Source organism: Pongo pygmaeus, chromosome 11, assembly GCF_028885625.2.
Source record: "Pongo pygmaeus isolate AG05252 chromosome 11, NHGRI_mPonPyg2-v2.0_pri, whole genome shotgun sequence".
Taxonomy (NCBI): Eukaryota; Metazoa; Chordata; class Mammalia; order Primates; family Hominidae; genus Pongo; species Pongo pygmaeus.
Window position 1 is genome coordinate 60,885,692 of NC_072384.2, and position 22,697 is coordinate 60,908,388.

Sequence of the window (22,697 nt, forward strand, 5' to 3'; positions counted from 1 at the left end):
TTTTCATAGCAGAAAACAATGGAGAAATTGCTGTATATTTTAAGATATCCCTAGAAATAATTCTTAAATATACTTAAAATTTTCTTCTTTAAAAAACCCACCTTTAAAATAAATCCTGTAAAAGACATCCATATGTTACTTGTGATGAGAGTTTATGTCTTGTTTTTTATTGTGATAATCAATTACCATTAATTGCAGTTACTAGTATTCAGACACTTAATATCCTCTTGAGTGATTGTTTTCTTTGTATCATTCACATGTTTTCTTTATACATTCACATGTATAAAGATTTATACAAATCTTTATTGTCTGCAAAAATTATTTTAAATGTGTTTTTAAATGCACCACAGTCTGTGTCTATCTAGTTAATTACTTCTCTAAAGATTAATTAAAAGGACAGAAATACCATGTTTGGTTAAGTAGAATACATAAAACAAAGACACTATAGTAGCTATTGCTGCTCTCTTCTGAAACCTTGCTCTGTCATGAGGTTGTCTTTGGGGAGTTGTGGCTTTGACATTTAACCATGGTTAAGCCTTGGTTATACTTTGATAACTTTATACTTTTAAATGCTTAATTTTGGGGCAGTCACTCATCCGAAATCTTCATCAAAGTGAAGTGTTTTGTTTTAAAAGACTGAGGTGTGTTGATTTGAAAAAAGAAAAAAAATGCAAGTCAAGGAAAACTGCAAAGTATAATGAGTATGAAATAAGCTACCAGTGGTTTTGATTGGGTACAGACAAGCCTGTACTTGCATGTTCCAAGAGAATATATTGTCGGACCTGTTTAGCCTTGATAATGACCTTTCTTATAAACTCCGGTAGCATCATACTGCTTCATTATTTATTGCAAAAGGTTAAGTAGCATCTCACAAGCCAAGATCATTGTGATTACTACATGGTATGTTTCTGCCGGAAGTTTTTACTAATTGCAAGTCACTCACCACCTGTTGGAGATTTCTTTTTTAAAATTAAAGCACTGCTTTTTAACCTTAAAAATCGACTAATCAATATTAATAACGTGTTTTTCTATACCAGTCCAGTTTGTATTTTTTAATCTTACCTTATAGCCTGTAATTTAAAGTGCACCTTATAAAGCAGGTTCCAAACCTGTGTTAAACAACATGTGTATGTAACAACTACAGCATCATTATTTTTCCTTTCATTTTAGTTTGTTTTGCCTTCCAGTTAGAACCTGTAAATATATTTATTTCACAGTTTATATAGCGCCCATCAGAATGACACCTATCTGGGTGCTCTACAGTTTTAAGACAATTTCAATACTAAAACACACAAATGGGACCAAGCCAACAAGTGACAGAACAAAGCCACACCTTAATACACTTTCTTATTTTTCTAAGACAAGCTAGAAAGCAACCCAGAAGAGCCTGAAGGGAATGGTAATATCTGTAATGGAATTTTATTTTATGTTAGCAGAATCTTTAACTCTGGGATCAGAAGCCTTTCAGAAATGCCATGCCTTTTATTTTGAAGGGGAAGTTAGCTGGTGTTAAGAGGGGCCTTGCTCCTAAACCAGCTTTCAAGTAGTAGGGATAAAAGTCTGATAACAGCCATCAGCTCACATGCTGGCGGTCACTAATGATTTTCTAACAGATTTTTTTTTTACTCTTTTACTTAGTAGTAGAGAAAAATTATGATTCACTGTAGACTGCTATTTAATAATTTGGGGAAAGTTCAAATATGTTAAATAAGAAAAGATTATAAAACAGAATATATCAGTTCTCCATTCTGCAAGTGTATATTTTATAGATGGTGCCTATATATTTATACCAGGATATTAGCATTGGTTACCTTTGGATGGTAGAATTATGAGTTTTTTTTTTGTCTTTCCTTGTCCATATTTCTTAAATTTTTTTACAGTGAAACATATATTGCTTTTAGAAAATGTTATTTTTAAAGTACTACTTCACAGTGTTGAAATAAGCTAAGAGACAAAGGTTATTTTCACTTTCATGTTTTATATAATAGAAGCCACTAATAATCCTGATAGAGAGGAGAAGGTATAATGCCTATACTCTAGGCTTTTATATTAATATATGATAATGTATATTATTTTTATTTTGCACTTGGAACATTTGGCTATTACTTTCAAATGTTTAGAATTGAGAGTTAACAAGCATTTATTTTAGTAACTAAATTTTTTAAACTATTCCATTATAAACTGTTCAGTGACATTTTGGATTCTTAAGTGTCACAGTAAATTTGAAGATTGGTAGTCAGTCTCATGGAAATTTAGTAAATATTGATGCATAGATGCATGTGCTAAGGCTAAGAGCCTCTAAGTATAGTCTTGAGTACAGTTGCATTGTTTAATAGAGTTAAGCTATTTGGAAAACATTGTTTCAGTAATTACTGAACATATAAGTTATAAAACAATTGCACTAGAAAGGAGCCATTGTAGTCATTTAGTACATGAGGAAACCTGAGGCCCATAAAGTTGAGTTGCCCAGGTAATCCAGTGAGGTAATGTAGGAACTAGTACTCATAACCAGATTGCTTCATTCTTTTACATTATCATTGGAAATTTAATTAATTAATTTTGGCATAGATAATATATATACAGTTAAAAAAAATTTAAAGTACAAAGTCATTTAGCAAAAACTCTCCCTGCCTCTTTTGCCTTCTGCAACTCAGCTCTCCACTGTAGAGGGAACCACAAAACACATTTTGTTTCTTTTCAGTTATTCTATTTATATTCAAAAAGCTTCATTTTAGAATGTGATTTAAAGGATATCAGTTACCACCGTATTTTCAGTTTATCAATATAAAATAAATTAAGGCAAACAAATTTGTCTTTAGATCCAAGCACACCTTTTTAAGGAGCATGAAAACTTTTAAAAACTTATCAGGAACCCATGAATAGCTTATATATAATCCGTAAGCCATGTGTTTTATAATGCACCTGCTTTTCCACAGCAGTGAGTGCATAGAGGTAAAATCATAAGTCAGTTGGTCGTATGTAGTTCTACATGAACCCAAAAAGGACATGGCCGGTTGACTTTATGATTTGGGAGGAAGGCACTGGGGGCACACAGCAGGTGAGTAAGTTAAATTGAAAGACTACTTGAGGATATCATTTGATTTAAACTTACCTTTGTTTTGTTATTGTTATACCTGCTGATCTTTCATGCTGTGTTAGTTTTAATGCTTTTATCTATATAATGTAATTGAAAATCAAGTAGATTGTGCCTTCAGACACCAGTTAATATTTCATTAGTACAGTTAGTCTCAAAAATATAGGGCCTAGTATCTGTGGGTCCATTAACTGGCTTCTGTATGTAATGGCTACAGCAGTTACTAGCTTTATGACCACCATGTAGGGTTGTGCAATTAGTGAGTGCATTGCGCAAATGTGCTTGGATGAGGGAGCTTCCAGGTCAAGCTCCACTCTCTACACCAGACTATGTCTGCTTAGAGGACTGAGCACCTTTTTCTAATTCTCTACCAGGCTGATTCACCTCCGAATGTACACGAATATGAGCACAGATTAAAGGAAGCCCTGATCACTTCTACTTTTTGATCTGTACAGTATAGCATTTTTATGCACTAAAATTTAATTCATTGCTCCTGATGATTATTGAAATGAATAAGGATTTAATATATACTCTTGGTAGTTTACAATCAGTCACTGCTTCCTATGGAATTTCATAGCTCACTTTTATAACAGACATTGGTAAAATAAGAATCTATTGTTCAAGTATTCATCTAAATATTTTAATACTCATTGGAGTGATTTTTGCTAGCAAAGCTTAAAAATTAACATAATGCTTTGTTTCATCCTGATCCTTAAAGTACATAGACTTAATCCAAGAATTTCCTGACCTGTATTATAGCATAGTATGTTAGAAAGAACATAGGCTATGGAATCAGAATGACCTAGGTTCAGATCCCCATCTAGCCTTTTACTAGCTATAAACTTGGACAAATTAATATTTTTGTCTTATTTTCTTTCTTTTCTTTTTTTTTTTTTTTTTTAGAGATGGGGTCTTGCTATGTTGTCCAGGCTGGTCTTGAACTCTTGGGCTTAAGTGATTCTCCTGCCTCAGCCTCCCAGAGTGCTGGGATTACAGGCTTAAGCCACTGAGCTCGACCCTGCATTTTATTTTCATCTGTCAAAATACAAATTGAATTGCCCTACCTTACAGTACTATGAAGATTAGAAGATGTAATGTGTAAAGCAGATACTAGCTGCTCATTAAATGTTCTCTTCTTTACCCCTTCTTCCTCTACCTCAGTGACATCTTAAGACCTACATTGTAAAAGTCTATTAGTTAGAGAAGTGGTGGTTATTTTGGTTAGTTTTTCTCTTTAGATTCCTGAGGGTTAACCCCAAAGTCCTTTTTGTTTTTATACTTGTTAAAAATATCCCTAAAGGTTTATTTCTGACTTTCATGTTTTTCTAGGCTGCCAGAGGGTCCTTTAGGTCCACCAGAGTACTGTTGAACCTCATTTGAACACTTGATGTTGTCAGAGTTAGATATGGGGGCAGTTGTGAATTGATTTCAGGACATCCAGGATTATTGTTTCTTAATAAAGCCATGCCATTAGCTTAAGATTTTATTATGATTGGCCTGTTCACCTTGGAGATAGAGTGAGGTGAAAAAAAATTCTGGTTAGTGAGATTGCATGTCACTGGATAAGAGCATGAGCTAGACAGACCCAGTAAAGACCAAAATCCACATAGTTAATTTGGAGACATGCATAACATAATTATTTGAATCAATCAAAACCGAATTAGGAAAAGGGGAATTCCAGATTAATGTCGGTAAAGAAACAGATTAATGTGGGTAAAGAAACAGTGTTATTGTGGCTTTTTAGGCTTTTCATTTGAAATACCCATGAGCCCCCTAGATATCATAAAGTTAGATTTAATAAATTATGAATGATTTATAAACTTAGCTTATGATAAGATCAAACCTTATCTCTGATTGAGCAAGGCTACTGAAACTGCTTAATTTGTGCTCCTCCATATCATGCTTTGAAGAATGTGTAACCCATTCCTCTAAACCTTAGTTTTAAACTTGTAGCTAAGAAAAATAGTTTAATTTCATCTTAATTTACTTAAAATAAAATGCCTTTATTAGAGGATGGTACAGGTATTATGTAAGAATATATCAACAGTTTCAAACATTTTTATTAGGTGAAAAATATTAATTTGTCCTTTTTAAAATCATTTATCTATATAGGCATTAATTCATGGACTAAACAGACATTATTACTCCATTACTATTAACTATCGGAAAAATGAACTGGAACAGAAGGTAAGTTTAAATTTTTATCTTATAGGAGGAAAAAAATCTTTTTCAAACCATTTAAACTATTACCTGGTATGTGATTTAAATTCGAATTTTTGACCTCTTTCAGTGTTTCCAAATATTATTCCATTATTGATGAATTGCAGCACAAAATAAGGGAATATTTTATTAGATTATTTAAAGACATATTTTACCTTATTGGTAGGTGCTGAAGTGGGAGAGGAAGTAGGAAATAAATCAAACGTTCCACTTTGGTTTTATGATAAGTCATAAAAATATTTCTTTTAGTTCTGTGATTTTTCTGATTAACTTATCTTCTTTAATAAAAAGGCCTTTTGTAATTAAATTAGTAATATATTTCTCTGTAAACTTGAGAGGAATAACTTAAATTGCAGTTGTGTAGTGCTTTTTGTTTGTTTGTTTGTTTTAAGAGATAGTAGGGTCTTGCTCTGTCTCCCAGACTAGAGTGCAATGGTGTGATCATGGCACGCTGCAGCCTCGAACTTCTAGGCTCAAGGGATCCTCACTCTACAGCCTCCCGAGTAGCTGGGACTATAGGCATGCACCACCACACCTGGCTATTTTTTGGGTGGTGGGTGGGAGGTAGAAATGGAGTCTTGCTTTGTTGCTCAGGTTGGTCTTGAACTCCTGTGCTCAAGTGATCCTCTCACCTCAGCCTTCTAAAGTGCTGCAATCATTAGCATGAGCCATTGCACTAGCATGAGCCATTGCACCCAGCCTAGTGCTTTTAGAAAACATACCATGTTTACTCTAAAGAAAACTAAGCGTGAGTCAAAGGGAAACAGTTTTAGGGTTTTCAGATAATTTGTACTAGATTCTGATCCCATTTTATACCAGTTTTCAAGTTTGATTAGTTTTTAACATTACCTGACATTTTGATGAATTAGCATTCTCATTTGTTTCTATTTTAGGATTATTTCTAGTACAATTTTTCTCTCAACTAATGCCAAGTATTTAAATCTGCCTGTTGTTTTTTGATATTACAATCTGAACCACTTTCCCCCCTTTACTATTACAATTAGTCATCCACCTAATTAGTTTCTTGTATTTCTCTCTGGGAAAGTTAAAAGCATTTTTTAAAAGAACACTGAGTTTACTGTTGATTGATAGCCAGTAAGTTTTGGTTAGTGAAACCGCTCTCAAGTCAGAAAGTGATAAGTAATCAGTAGCAAATAAGATCATTCTATCTAGCCCAAACTGTTTCTCACCAAGGTGTCTTAGTAGGGGATTCTGGTACATGGCAAGTGGCGGATGGAGTGAGTTGGGCTCTCTAATCTATATACTGGGGGGGAGGATGTACAATATAAGATTTTCTTTGAAATAAGAATTCTAATTTTGTTTTTTTAAGTTTGATAAACTAGAGTTTTAAAAAGGCCATATCCACTCATAAACTCATCTTGAAGGGCCCAGTGCTTGAGCATGTGATGAGTGAGGGGAGTGGGGGACCACTTCCCCCTTGGCCCGAGGGGATCCTATAACGCTCTCTTCTAATTGCCTGCCTGTGTACCACAGTTTACTTCTGCTGTGATAGATTTAGTTGATTACTTTAAGTATATTTTTAACACTTATTTTTAAGTTTACATGGAATGAGTACAGTCTGTGAAAAATGGCACCATTCAGGGACAAACAAAATTCATTCAGAATATAAATATTTTATCAAACTGATATCTGACACCCATCTATTTGGAAATGTCTAGCTAATTACATCAATTTTTCTTTCTCTTTTTTTGGGGAGTATCTCATAAACTTAGCCATTTTCCTTGGCATAAAAAGCAAATATATAAGCACTTACATAAATTACTTAATGTTATATTTATGTTCTTAATAGCTCAGTTTAGCTGTTAAACTGCCTTCTTGGTAACAAAAGCTCTGTCTTTACTCTTATCCAGACAACTTGTTTACTTAACCCCCAGCCTTACTCGAGGGTCGCAAGGGAATCCTTGTCCAGGTTTGATAGGAATATCCTGTTGCTCCTTGGGAACTGTCTTTGTTTGCTTTTGAAGTGGTAGGGAAATCTAAGTCTCAACACTTAATTATAGGTAGCTGTATAGCATAGGTAGTTGTAGCAGCACCCACATTTCCCAAACATGTATTTTCTAGAACAGTATCAGTGGAGAAGCTAGGAAGGAATCAAAGAAACTGAAATCATCTGTGGAGGGTTTTCCTAATTTTTTTTGGCATACTGTCCTTGCCCCTGGAGCCATGGGAGAAAATGGGAGAATTAGTGACCTTGGAGCCAAAGGAAGGGAATGGAGGAGTTTTGTATCTTCAAAAACCTTATAGGTGATTTTGACAGGCAGCTTATTTTCCAATGTAAGATAAAATTTGTACCACAGATAGCTGTAAACTTCTAAGCAAGTAAGATAATTTTTCTAAACTAAACCCCCATATACCTTCAAGTACATCTTCAGATTCTTATGGCTCAGGGATCTCATTTAAAGTATAATGGTTCTATTGACAAAACAACAGTCATTTTATAAACATCATTTTTTGTCTTTTATTTTTCACAATTTTGTGAATCATCCAAAGGGAAAAAACTTCTTATTTAATGATAGTCCTCAATTGAAGAAAATTTGTAGGGTAGGACTTTAAGAAAAACCGTCTTAAAATATAAACTTGAAAACTTAGGAACATCTAAGAATAAGTACTCAGAACTGTAAGTCCAATTTGAGAAACATTGAACTAAGGTGTTTAGTTTAGTTTCATGATCACTGATATAGGATCCAACCCCAATTTGCTGGTGTGATTGCACACTAGATAATTTTTTTTTTTTTTTTTTGGAGTCTCACTCACTCTGTCACCCAGGCTGGGGTGTAGTGGCGTGACCTCAGCTCACTGCAACCTCCATCTCCCAGGGTCCAAGTGATTCTTCTGCCTCAGCCTCCTAAGTAGCTGAGATTACAGGCATCTGCCACCACACCCAGCTAATTTTTGTGTTTTTAGTAGCGACGGGCTTTCACCATTTTAACCAGGCTGGTCTCGAATTCCTGACCTCAACTGATTCGCCCACCTTGACTTCCCAAAGTGCTGGGATTACAGGCATGAGCCACTGTGCCCGGCCTAGATAAATCTTTTATTCTCAGCTTCATGGCTTTTCATCCTGACAATAAGGAAGTTTTAAGTTTTAAAAATTATAGATGGAATACCAGAATTTGAAGGAAACTTTGAGATTACCTAATACAAGTCCCTTAATTCATAGATCTCTAAACTGAGGATCAGAAAGATTGACACAAGGTCACTCAGTAAATGGGGCATTTATCTCGTTATCTTGGCATTTGAAAGCTAGGCTATATGAAAAATTAGAGATACTTTTAATATAAATTTCATTAATTCATTCATCAGATATTTATTGAGCTATTATTAGATATTGTTCTAGAATCTAGACCCTAGTGATCTTGAAATGAATAGGGCAAAGTCCCTGCCTTCTTGATTTCCCTTTAGTGGGAAAGAAATGCAGTAAACAAGTAAACAAAAATTTCAGGTCTTTGTAAGCGTTATACAAGTAATACAGCAGGTTAAGGGAAGAAAGATTTTGTTTAAGGTAGTGTAGTGTGACTATTTTAGGTATATTGTTGTTAGGGAAGACATCTATCTGTAAGGAAGAGAGGAAGGTAAGTTATGCAAAGATGAGAATAGCCTTCTAGGTAGAAGGACAGCAAATGCAAAGGCCTTGGTGTTGGAGTACTCCTTAAGTTATATTAATATAAATATAGGATCATTCTAATTGGAGTTCATTTGAATTAATAAAGTTAAACTTAAATCCATTAAGTCAAAATGTTTTGTTTTTTTTTGAAGTTTTTTTTCTCTAGACAATGAAGGGGGTATCCTCAAGGCAGAAAAAGAATTACTTTTTCTTTTATTTTTTAGATGTTGCTAAATTTGCATAAGAAGAGTTGGATGGAAGGTTTAACACTTCAGGACTACAGTGAACATTGTAAACACAATGAATCAGTGGTAAAAGAGATGTTGGAATTAGCCAAGAATTACAATAAGGTAAAAGTTACTTCCGCCATTTCTTCTTTATAATCTTTGGAATACGTATGATTAGATGCCAAGCATTGTGTAAGTAATTAAAAATAGAGAAGCCTGTTTTGTAAATAAAATAGTAAATATTTGCTTTGCAGTTCATCTGGTCTGCAACTACTCACCCTTGCTTTTGTAATGCAAAGGCAGCCATACACAATATGTAAAAGAATGAATGTGTTTGGGATCTATTAAAACAAGCAGCTAGCCAGATTGGTCCCATGGGCTATAGTTTGCCAACTCCTGTTGTAGGCCATGTAATACAGTTGCACATTTGAAATCTCTTCATTATTTAGGGTATTTTTTTCTTGAAAGGGACAAGGAGTAAGGGGATATAGATAACAATTAACAGCACTTACTACTTGCTGTGTCTAATTTATTTTATGAATGTTTCTATTATTTAATAATTATTTATTGAAAATCTAATGTGCCAGGCATATCATACATGTATACATATAGATTGCAACTCATTAATGGGTTGAAAACCTACAATTTTAAAATACACATTTATACATTATGCAGTGTTATATTAACAAATATTTATTGAACATCTCTTAAACAAGTTATAATAGAAAATGGATCCTTGCTTTATTTATAGGAAAACAGGAACAGTTAGACAAGCTTCTAAATAACCAGGGCATTAGTTAAAAATCAGTCTGTACCATAACACCTTCATATTCAGATTGTCCACACACCAGCTATATCAGCATCACCTAGAATCTTGTTAGAAATGCAGACTTTCAGACCTACTGGCTCAAAATCTACACTTTAACCAGCTCTCCAATGTCTACTCTTGTAGTTAGACATTAGAGAAACACTACCATAGAGAAGACCATGGGAAGCCCTGTAGGAGCTCATAGGCTCTGACTTTCAAGCTGGCCAACACCCAGGTTGCTGTCTTACAGATAAACAACATTCGAACTAGGCCTTAAAGCATAAGTAAGACTTGAACATACAAAGAAATGTTACCCTAGGCAAAATAAACATCACAGGCAAGGGCTAGGAGATAGAAAAGGCATAGAACAGATCCCGCAATCCCACCACTGGTTGCACATCCAAAGGAAATGAAATCAGTATGTTGAAGAGATGTATGCACTCCCATGTTTATTGGAGCATTATTCGTAGTACCCAAGATATGGAGTCAACCTAAGTGTCGATCAACAGACAAATAAAGAAAATGTGGTGTATAGATATACATACAATGGAATACTATTCGGCCATTAAAAAAAGGAAATCCTGTCATTTATGACAACATGGATAAACCTGTAAGGCATTATTTTAAGTGAAATAAGCCAGGCATTGAAAGCAAATACCACATCATCTCACTTACATGTGGAATCTAAAAAAGTTGAACTCATAGAAGTAGAGAGTAGAATTGTGGTTACCAGGAATGTGAGGTTTGGGTGGAGCAGGGTGGGTTGGGGAGGTGTTGGGAAGAAAAAAAGACACAGGACATGTTTAAGAAACAATATGCTTGGCTAGCATGCATAGAACGTGAGGGTGAACAGTGGGGAATTAAGTTTTAAAAAGTTTTTGAAGTCCAATAATAGCCCTTGGGATGTCAGGATAAGAGGTTTTTTTGAGGAGTTTCTGTTTGTTTGTTTGTTTGTTTTTTGAGATGGAATCTCGCTCTGTCACCCAGACTCAAGTGCAGTGGGGCGATCTCAGCTCACTGCAACATCTGTCTCCTGGGTTCAAGAGATTCTCCTGCCTCAGCCTCCCAAGTAGCTGGGATTACAGGCGCCTGCTGCAACACCCAGCTAATTTTTATATCTTTTAGTAGAGACGGGGTTTCACCATGTTGGCCATGGCTGGTCTCAAACTCCTGACCTCAGGCGATCCACCCGCCTTGGCCTCCCAAAGTGCTGGGATTACAGGAATGAGCCACAGTGCCTGGCCTAAGAGTTATTTTTGATCAGAGGCATGATATGCTTAGAACCTGACTTTAGAAACATGATTTCACAACAGTATAGAAGGAACACTGTAAGAGAAGATTTGAAATGGAGAGTCTGTTTAAGAGGAGCTTGCTATTACCCAAACAAAAGGTACAAAGAGTCTGGATTACCATGGTAACAGTGGGAATGGAGGTACCAATAGGCAAATAAATAAAGCATGGCACTGGTTGGATAGACGAAGTGAAAGAAGGAGGAATCAAAGAGGAATTCAAAGTTTCCTGCCTGGGTGACCAGTAGTATGGTAGTACCATTAGCATTTTCAATTTAGGTAGAAGTGGAAGGATTGAGGAAGGAGGTAAAGAGTTTATTTTTAAGGAAGCAATTAGAATGTGGGACTAGGAATTAATGGTGAAGGCTAGAGCTCAAGATTTCAAGATCATAGTTAAGATTGTTGTTGGTTATTACACCAAAACGTAGTATTTCCCTTTTAAAAATAAATACATCTTTAAAAAATATTTTATCCAAGAGACAGTGTATAAAATTTACCAAGTGTAGCAATAAGACTTTTGAGAGAACTAAGCTTTAAAATAAAGTTGATGGGCCCATACAAATGAAATCCCAGCAGAATTAGGGTTGGCTTTGAAAAGTATGCCCTGATTATAGTGTTTCAACTGGAAATGCCCATTAGTGCTAGATTGTAGGGAAAGTATTTCTTGTCTTTCTAGTATACGTTTTCATGCTGTGGAGATTAGATAAAGAGAAATAAATCGCTCACCATATTTTAAATAGTTAACCTTTTATAATTAAAAAAGTTATGACTTAAGTAATTATTCAGCAGACTGTAGGAATGGTTTTCATTTCTCTTTAACATTACACGTTTAAGTAAATTTGTATTGGTACTACTGCCAGGAAATAACCTATTTATGGTTACTGCTGCCCATCTACAGAAGTTTTTCCTATTTTACAGTTTTAAAAAATCTCTGTAGTACTCAAAAACTTGTAAGGTTTGGTTATAAAATGAAAACAATGTGTAAGCTGTGATATGAAAGAGTCCAAATTTGGGAATGTAATTCCCTCTGTGATTGAAAGAAATACGGTGGGTTTTTTTAGTAACACTTAAAATATAAAAAGAAAGGCCCATGCTACCAATTCTTCATAGTATTCTTTTTAATTGGTTGGTGTTTTAAGCTAAGGTAATTACTGTTGGATGCCAGTTAGGTCCTAAAGTAAAAGAAGGTTAGAGAATAATTAAATTCTTACGTCCCAAGTTTTCAGTTTCAAGTCTGAATTCCACACAAATTCTGCTTGATTATTATTAGTCATTTGATTTTTTCTAATTACTGAACCACAACACCCAAAGTTCTGTTACTCCAAGTCTCCTAATTTATTCATGCCGAGATGCATCTGCTATTTTTTTTAATTTTGATAATGTTTGATTACATATTTGTAAATGAATGTGCAGGTGAAAAAATGAATTGTGAAGAACACTTTAAGAATAGCATAGAAACAAAAATTTGACTTTTTTTTTCCAAGCATGTAGTGCTATAAATTCGGAGATCTGACAGTTTACTGTTCAGGTAGAAATACTGACCTACTTAGTAACTTGAAAGAAAGTTTGAATATTTCTTTTATATGCTTACATATGAAATATGTAAATATACAATTACATTTGGTTTAATACAGTAGCTATACTAAATGGAGAAATCTCATTTGGTAGTACAATATGATAAAAACAACAGATATAAATATTGGGGAAAACAGGTAAGATGATTATTATTTGGATATGATAGAATGTGTTTGTAATCAAACATAAAAATCTAAGAGAATAAACTTAGAAAACTCTTAGAACTGTTTTAATCAAGAATTACGTAGGTGGTAAACATAGTTATATAAACTGAAAACAGTCGAAAAATATAATAGGCAAATCAGTTCACAGTAGCATCTAAAATTATAAAATATTCAGGAATTAACCATCACAAGAAATGTAAATGTATAAGTGTGTATGACTTATGTGAAGAAAACAAAAAACATTTGTAAATAAATTGGGACATACCATGTTTCCAAATGGGAAGAGTTAGTATTGTAAAGCTGCTGTCAGGCTTCCCAAAAGTTACTATAATTCTAGTAAGAATATTAATGTGAGCTTTGAAAAATTTGATAACGTGACATTGAAGTTTATCTTCATAAAATAACAACTAACATTTACTGAGTGTTTGTTATGAGTCACAATGGCAGAAAATATTTTTACCTATAACACAGAGTGAGCTAGTACCCAAAAATGATAATATTCAGAGAATTCCTATAAAATTATTTATTTTATTTTTGTTTTTTATTTCTGTAAGTTATTGAGGAACAAGTGGTGTTTGGTTCCATGAGTAAGTTCTTTAATGCCGATTTGTGAGATTTTGGTGCACCCATCCCTTGAGCAGTATATACACTGCACCCAATTTGTAGTCTTTGCCTATAAAATATTTTTTTAAAATAAGTTGGCAAAAGAGAAAACTCACTGAAGAAAAAGACAAATGGTATATATAAACATGGAAAAGTTCTAGCCTTTTTAAGTAGTCAAAAAAAGTTAAAATAAGTAGAAAAATATTTTTTCCTTTTAAATAAAAAAGAATATTTTTAGGAAAATATACCACTAGTGGGAAAGTAATTGATACATTTTTGGAGGCCGTCTTTCAGTTTTAAGTGCATATAACTCTTTAAACCACATGTTCTCTTTAAAGGATTTATTATGAAAAATAAAATTTCACAAAAACTTAGAGAAATATCTACAACCTGCTGTTAGATGTACAAAATTAAATTGTATTACAATGTTAAAATAATTCCTATCACGTTATCTTCTCTCCCTTTTTCAAAAGTATCTTTATCTTGCATATATGTCAACATATTGTGTTGGTAACTGTGTGTGAGGCAGGAGACTCCTATACTTTATGTAACGCCTGAATTATTTTCAGTTTTTGTGTTAAACAAGTAATACTTAGATCTAAGGTTGTGTTAGCTCAAAATAACAATGGCTTAAACAAGGTAGAAAGGTATGTCTCATATTTCAAGTCCAATATAAAACTTCAAAGACATTAGAGACCCAGGTTCCTTCTATCTTTCTGCTCTGCTTTCCTTGTGTTGGCTTTCTTCCTTTAGGTCACCTCATGATTCATTGTGATTGCAATAGCTTCAGCCACCTCATCTGAGTTTCATGCAACAGGAAGAGAAGAAAGGGCAAAAGGGGATAAATCAGTTTCCTTTCAGGATCCTTTCCATAAGTTCCACACAGCACTCCTGATTACAACCGGCCCTGGAACTATATGGATTTGAACTGTATAGGGCCACTTATACATGGATTTTTCTCATAAATATATTAGAATTTTTTTGAGATGTACAACAATTTGAAAAAAACCTCAGACAAACTGCATAGCCCAGAATTATTATTATTATTTTTATTATTAAAGACAAGGTCTCACTGTGTTACTCAGTCTGGAGTGCAATAGCATGATCATGGTTCACTGTAGCTTCCACCTCTTGGGCTCAAGCAATCCTCCTGCCTCAGCCCCCCGAGTAGCTGGGACTACAGGCATGTGCCATCATGCCTGGCTAATTTTTTGTAGAGATGGGGTTCACTATGTTGCCTAGGCTGGTCTTGAACTCCTGGGCTCCAGCAATCTGCCTGCCTTGGCTTCCCAAAGTGCTGGAATTACAGGCATGAGCCATAGCACCTGGCAGCCCAGAAATATTGAAAAAAAAAAAAGGTATGTCACAAACGCATAAAATATAGGAGACACTAGTCTGTTTTATCATTTGGTACCATAAAATGTACACTAATCTACTATAAAATAAAAATTTGTCAAAACGTATACATACATAGATGTACATGGCACCATTCTCAGTTGAGAAAGTTGAATTGCTTGATATGTACTATAGATTGAGGTCTGCAGCTGCTGTTGCCTGCCATTTCAGACAGGCAATTCACCTTGTAAACAGATAATGTAAACTTATTGTATTGATAAATAAGTACGGTACTATAAATGTATTTTCTTTTCCCTACACCTTTCCTAATAACATATTCTTTTCTCTAGCTTACTTTGTTGTAACAATATAGTATATAATGTATATAACATACAAAATATGTGTTAACTGTTTATATTATCAGTAAGGCTTTCAGTCAACAGTAGGCTATTAATAGTTAAGTTTGAGGAGAGTCAAAGTGACATACAGATTTTCACCTGTGACGGGTTAGCACCCATAACCCTCATCCCCATTTGTTCAAGGGTCACCTGTACATCTCATTTGGCAGAACGTAGTTCAATGGACACAACTAGCTGCAAGAAAGCTTATGCAGTGTGTGCAATGTGGTCTTTTAGCTGGGGTCATTGATACCTTTAGTAAAATCAGAGTTATGTTACAGCAGAAGAAGGGGAAGATGGACATTAAGAAGGTGACTATCAGATTCTGCCATAGAAATTTTTTCCAACAACCTTAACTACAGTTTCTCTTATATACATATATATACACACACAAGCATGTGTGCACATACATATATGATCTTTATTGTTCATCTCTATTTCATGTAATTACATTTTGAAATTGAATTCTCTGTGAAATATTTATGAAGCATCTATGTTGTTTAGGGCCACTTAATAAATCATGCATTTGACATTATTATTATTATTATTATTATTATTATTATTATTCAGGTTGTATCAGTGAAAAGTAATGATTTCCCCAATTGCCATGAATGTTTCTTTGAGGTGTTTGGAGATACATAGGACTGTGTTTAAGCCTCAGTGTCATTGCTTATTGTGTGTATGGCTAGAGGCAAGTCAGCCTCTCTGAACTGTGTTTCCTTATCTCTAAAGTGAGGTTAAGGATTGTGATATATGTGAAGCATCTGGCACATGATAGGCATTTAATAAAATGATAGCTACAACCACTTCTGATGTTATTAATATTCTTGACTCCTCTCTCTTTTTCTCACATCTACTCAATCAGTAAACCATTCTGACTAAATTCTTGAATTAATCTGCCTCTTCGCATTGCCAGTTCCATTGCCTTACCTCCTAATTGGTTTGCTTGCATCTGCAGTCTTTCCCATTCAAATCAGTTTTCCATTCTGTAGAATGATCTTTCTAAAATGCATATTGGTCATGCATCAAAGAAAACTATTTTAAAAAAGAGAAAAGACAACCTACAAAGTGGGAGAACGTTTTTGCAAATCAGATATCTGATAAAGGTCTAATATCTAGAAAATAGGCATGTGTGGTGGCACATGCCTGTAAGCCCAGCACTTTGGGAGGCCAAAGCAGGAGAGGATCATCACTTGAGCCCAGGAGTTCAAGACCTGGGCAACACAGAGAGACCCTGTCTCTACACAAACACACACAGAATTAGCTGGGTGTGGTGGCATGCACCTGTGGTCCCAGCTACTCAGGATGTTGAGGTGAGAGGATCACCGAGGCTCAGGAGATGAAGGCTGCAATGAGCCATGATCATACCACTGTACTTCAGCCTGGGCAACAGAGCAAGGCTCTGTCTCTTAAACAAAACAAAACAAAACAAAAATGAAAAGAAAGTATATAAGAATTAAAAATAGGAAAAAAAAAAAAGAAACTACAAAGAACTCTTGTAATGCAGCAACAAAAAGACAATCCATTACAAAATTAGGCAAGGACTTGGATAGAAATTTCCCAGAGAAGATATGCAAATGGTTACAAACACATAAAAAAGATGTTCAATCAATATTATTGGTCATTAGAAAAATGCAAATCAAAACCACAATGGCTATAATCAAAATAATGAAAAATAACAAGTGTTGCCAAGGGTATGAAGAAATTACTAGTGGAGATATAAAATGGTACAGCCACTGTGGAAAACAGTTTGGTGGTTCCTCAAAAAGTTACACAGACAGTTCCCATATGACCCAGCAATTCTGTTCATAAGTATATACCCAAAAGAATTGAAAATCGGTATTCAAACAAAAAGCGTGTATATAAATGTTCATAGTAGCACTATTCACATTAGCTAAAGTTGGAGACAATCCAAATGTCTATCAGTAGATGAGTGGATAAACAAATTGAGGTATATACGTACAACATACTATTACTCAGTCATAAAAAGGAATGGAGTGCTGATACATGCTACTACATGGATGGACCTCTAAACCATGGTAAGTGAAAGAAGACAGATGAAAAAGGCCACATATTATATGATTCAGTTTATATGAAAAAAACAGACTAGGCAAATCCATAGAGACAGAAAACAGATGTGTGGTTGCCAGGAACTTGGGCAAGGCAGGAATGGGGAAGTAACAGCTTAATGTGTACTAGGTTCTCCTTTGGGGTGATGAAACGTTTTGGAATACAGGTGATTGGGGCACTAAATGTGATTGAATTGTACACTTTGAAATGGTTAATTTTATGTTATGTGAAATGTACCTCATTTTTAAAAATGCAAATTGGTTCATGTCACTATCTTGCTTTTAAAAAGCCTTTGATGACTGACTTCTCATTGCCTTAGAATGAGGTCCAAACCCCATTTGGCTCCTGCTTGCCTCTGTAGCTTTATTTCTTATCACTGTTATGTTGTTGAAATACTGAGTAATTTGCAGTTCTTCTAACTTATAATGCTTTTTCTTGCTTCCTGGCCTGAAGCACTCCTTACCACTATATTCCCATCCCAACTCCTTTTCATTCAATTCTCAGCTTAACCCTTTCTCACTTTTGAGACCCTCACCATACCACGAAATGAGTGCTATTTACTCCTTCTTTATATGCCAGTAGAACTTTGTTCTTCTATCAAATGAATTTAAATTTTTTTTTTTTTAAGGGACCAGGTCTTGCTCTGTTGCCCAGGCGAGCTGCATGACACCATCATAGCTCACTGCAGTCTTGAACTCCTGAGTTTAAGCAGTCCTCTTGCCTCAGCCTCCTGAGTAGCTAGGACTCCAAGCACTCACCACTATGCCTGGCTATTTTTTTTTTTTCTTTTAAGATACAAAGTCTTGATGTGTTTCCCTAGGTGGTCTCAACCTCCTGGCCTCAAGTGATGCTTCCCCCTCAGCCTCCTGAGCAGCTGAGATTATTACAGTTGTGAGCCACTATGCCCAGCCTAATTATTACTTTTTAATTTCCTGGTTTTATAGCTAGTCTATAAGCTCTGTGAATTCAGATATTGTCTCATTTTATCTTTAGTACACTGCCAGATAAATGGTAGATGCTCAATAAGTATTAACTGAATGAAATTATGCTATACTTGTATTTTTCTACCAAAAATGTAACTTTATTAAGTGGCCAATCATAAGCACTGTTATTAACTAATATTAACATAATATAAACTAAAATTTAAGGAAATGCAATGTCCTCTAAGGGGCACCTTTCTTCCTAATCTTCAGTTGTTCTCTATCATGGCACCCTTTGCCCCTCTCCCTTCCTTAAGGCTAACGGGATAAAATATAACCTCCTACGTCATTGATCATTTCCTTCCACCTGCCTCCAGTATTCTCGGAGTCATAACCTTTTCATGACAGAGTATGGCGCTGATGACAATTTGCTGTTTCCAGCTTGTTAAAAGAGATGAGTGATTTATTTTCTTAGTGCACTGAGTCTTGCATCTCTTTCAGTTATTTCCCCTGTCCTCTTGCCTTCACATCATACCTTTGAACTTCTGAAGTCTCTTCTTTTTACTTCCATGGCCATACATTCCCATGGTTCCCCTGACTTTTTGGCAACTACACACTCTGCTGCCTTTGCTATGAGCATTTCCAAGATTCAGCCCTTGCCTTTCTGCTCTTCTGTTTTTATACCTTTCTTTAAAAGTCTGTTTTCATAGTTTAGCAATGCCAACAACTTTGAAATCTCTTCATTTCCTCTCATTTGAAATGTATTATCATCTCCACTGTCTGAGACCTTTCCAGTTACATGTTCATTACTTCAGATGCTGCTGTTCAAGAGTAAGCAATATTATCTACCCTACTTTCTACTTTTTCATGACAGTTCCCTCTACCAATTTGGTTGTAAGTGACACTCATTTTTCTAGGCATCATGTAGGTTTGAAACTTTGGACTCATCTCTCTTGCTGTTCTTCCACATCCAGCCATTCTCCTATGGTTTTTCCCTTTCCCTATTACTACTAAGTATCACATAATGTGTTCCTCCCTAGTGCATTCTTTATACTCTCACCCTGACTCTCCCTCTGTTTCCCCAGGTGATCCACAAGAAAAAGTTAGGTACATTTACTTAACCCCTATGTCCCCATCGTGCTTTGTGCACACTCCTTTTCTGTATGTTTTACACTGCGTTATGATTTGAGATTTATGGGCAAGTAAAGCCCAAATGTGAGCTCCTTGAAAGCAAGAAGAGTTTGAAAAATTCCTTTTATGTTAGAAATTTTGCTGGAATTAACATATGAAGTGTAGATTAACTTCTTTATTGAGATGTTTTAAGGATTCAGTAAATTAATATTTGTAAAATCATGCCTATATTGATGTTTAATTAGTAATGGTAGTAGAAAAACTAGTTTTAATGTCTTCATATGTAAGCCTCTAGTACCTTCTCAGGCAGTTTTCTAATTGCTATATGTTTGTTAATTTTGCTTTCCCAAGTATGTTTTATCAAAGTCAGTTCTTTAAACTTATTCTCAACCCCATAACACATAATGTTGTTTATATAGTCAATACTTTAAAAATCATGAAAGAAGTAAAATACATTGTTTTGAAATCCACTAGCAGTTATGCATTGATTGCTTAATAGTGAAAAATTAGTATATGCCATTTTAGCAGTTTGTGCTGTCTTATGTAAAAATTGCCATAATGGTGATATTAAAAAGATATTTAAATGGGATCATGGCATGTTATAGTGTGAACAAAGTTAACATGTTAATGTGGGAAAAAGAAACCAAAGAAATAGTGAAAGAAGTATGATGTGGAATAAGAGAGATACAGGGTGGCAAAAGCAAAGGCTAAGGGAACAGAAGAGAAGACAGATGTTGGAGTAGCTCTAAGTATGTTCAGAAAGTTAAAAACAACAACAACAAAAACAACAAAAAGTCCATTGGAGTTGACCTCCTGGAGATCCTTAAGAGTGTTAGTGAAGTGCCAAAGATCCCATCAGTGTTTGTAAAAGGGTAAATAAAGTGATAGAATTTGAGATACAGATTTTCCATATAAGAAACTTGACCATTAGCAGAAAAAAGAGAATGAGGTTAATGGGTTTAGTAAAAGCCTCTGTAAGATAGGGGGTACATTGGAGGGGATTATGATCACATAACAGACCAAATTCCAAGGATTTCTTAGAGCTGTGCAGACCGTACATGATGGGATAGCCATCTGGGGGTCTTTGTTGATAAACTGTTAAAAACGTTTCTAGTGTGAATAGCCACAAACATTTTCAGTGCTTTTTTGTTGGTTGAGTAAACCGAAGAGCACGAATGCAAAAGCAAAATTTGACGCCAAATCACAGAAGTTGCCATAAACACAGAAGTTCCCTAGTGAGGACACTGCCTGTGCCTGAATTTCATTTGTTTCTGCTGCAACCATTTCTTACGTTTTTCCTGGTAACTAGCCAGATTAGAACTGTGAATGAAGACAAACTGCTCTTGCCCAGATGGTAGATAAGATACAGGTAACTTGGGTAGATAGAGAAAATATTTAGGCATTTGATTTGGAATATCTTAGAATTGAAGAGATATGCTTACTCTTTTGTCATGGGGGTTTGCAACCTTAGTATATGCCTAAATCTACAGCTGCTCCTCATTTCCCAGATGGCATCTATGGCTGGGAGTACTTTTTACCATCTGTACTTCTCAAAGAGTTTATGAACTCTCTCTTTTAATTATTGGGAATGGAAAAACTAATTGGTAAAGTGGGTAAATGATGTAAAAGATTTTTAAAATTTGAATTAGTGCTTTTTATACCTATTTAGCTTTTCAAATAAGATCAGTACTTCAAGTCCTTTTTGACCTTCATCGTTCATTGTCTATCTACCATCTTTGTTGTTTGCAATACTCCACAATACTCCCTAATAACTGTTTTGTACATGGATTGGTATTTTGAGCCAAATTCCAAAATTTTTGCCTCCTTCCAATACTGTAGTAAGTACTGTTGTTGGCATGTACCCAGAACAACTAACACTGAATGGGTATGGAGTACAAACTTATGTGAATTGTTCCATTCATCTAAGTGCTTTTAAGTCAATAAAGTATAGTGTCACAATTTGTGAAAGTAATTTAGAAAAACATACTCTTAATATGTTTTGTCAATGTTTCCATTTATGTAAAACATTGAATAGTGGGAGAAGCAATTTCCCAGTTAGGAAATACTTTTATAACTGAAAATAATAGAGTGACATCTGACTCTAAAAATGAGCATATTCTCTGTCTAGATTTGGCATATTATTAACTTTTACTTTTCTTTTGGGCTTATGAGTCATAAATGCATTTCCTAATGATGTGTTGTAAATAAGTATCCTCTGATAATCAGTAGATACAATACCTATTCACTATCTTTTCTCTTTAGGCAGGTTCTACTGGGGAAAATTCTCTAGATAGTTTGTCCATTTACAAAATTAGACACTTGCCATCTTTGCTCATTTTCAAGTTCTCTGTTTACAAAACTATTAAGAAGGTGTGAAATGCAGCCAAACTTCCCAGTTTATGGGGAATGTCTGATGATTACATTTCCTACATGTTCATTGTTCGCACATGAAGAAATTTGGCAGCTGTGAGATTATAAAGTTCAGAGTATCCAAATCTAACCCTCACTGGGATTTTGGTTCCCTGCTTTCTGCCGCCACCATCTCACCCCCTTTTGTGACTCTTTTTGTGGTAAATGCTGTGTTGGCATTTCTTAAGGTTAGTGATCCTTAAATTTTCTTGGTTTTTTTTTTTTTTCCATTTATCAGATGCTATGAATAAATCATAGATTAAAAGTTCACCTGATACAGAGTCTTGTCTTCAGGCCATAACATACCCAAACTGTTAAGATTTCTTATGTGTGAAATTCTCAATAAAGAGGTTTTATATTGGTGCCATTATTGGGAGAGGAGGGCAGTAGTGGTAGCTAATCTAAATGTTATAATTATTTCAGAATTACTCTGCCAGAAAGTTATGCTCATACATGGAAGAGTTTGTAGCTAACTTTGAAAGTAGTGGAAAGTGGTTTTCATGTATTGTTTGGGTTAATTTAATTTTGATTATATTTGGTTTTTAGTTCAGGTAATTTTTTTGTTGAAAACTTCAAATGATAATTTCTTCATGGTTACTAAAGATCACTCATGTGGAGTAGTTTCAGATTTTTTTCTGAATACATGTATTACTTTTAGAGATGTAAAGATGTGAAATTACTGAGAGAGAAACCCATGTGATTTGTTTAGTGGATCAAAAGTCAGTAGCTCCTTTGATCCTAAGTGCCACTGATAGTTAAATAGATACTGAAGCTATGGGCAGGCTGGATTGATAAGAAAAAAGGAGACAGAGAAATGGGAAATTGGGAA

At 34.8% G+C, this 22,697-nt stretch overlaps 1 protein-coding gene across 2 annotated transcripts in view; it reads left to right on the forward strand.

Moving 5' to 3' along the window:
• PSMD14 (proteasome 26S subunit, non-ATPase 14) overlaps positions 1–22,697 on the forward strand; it is a 106,997-nt gene that overhangs the window by 81,047 nt on the left and 3,253 nt on the right. For both annotated transcript variants that reach the window (XM_054478938.2, XM_063648245.1), the window contains 2 exons: positions 5,207–5,281; positions 9,164–9,289. In XM_054478938.2, the coding sequence (XP_054334913.1) occupies positions 5,207–5,281; positions 9,164–9,289 (201 nt within the window). The remainder of the gene's footprint in view (positions 1–5,206; positions 5,282–9,163; positions 9,290–22,697) is intronic.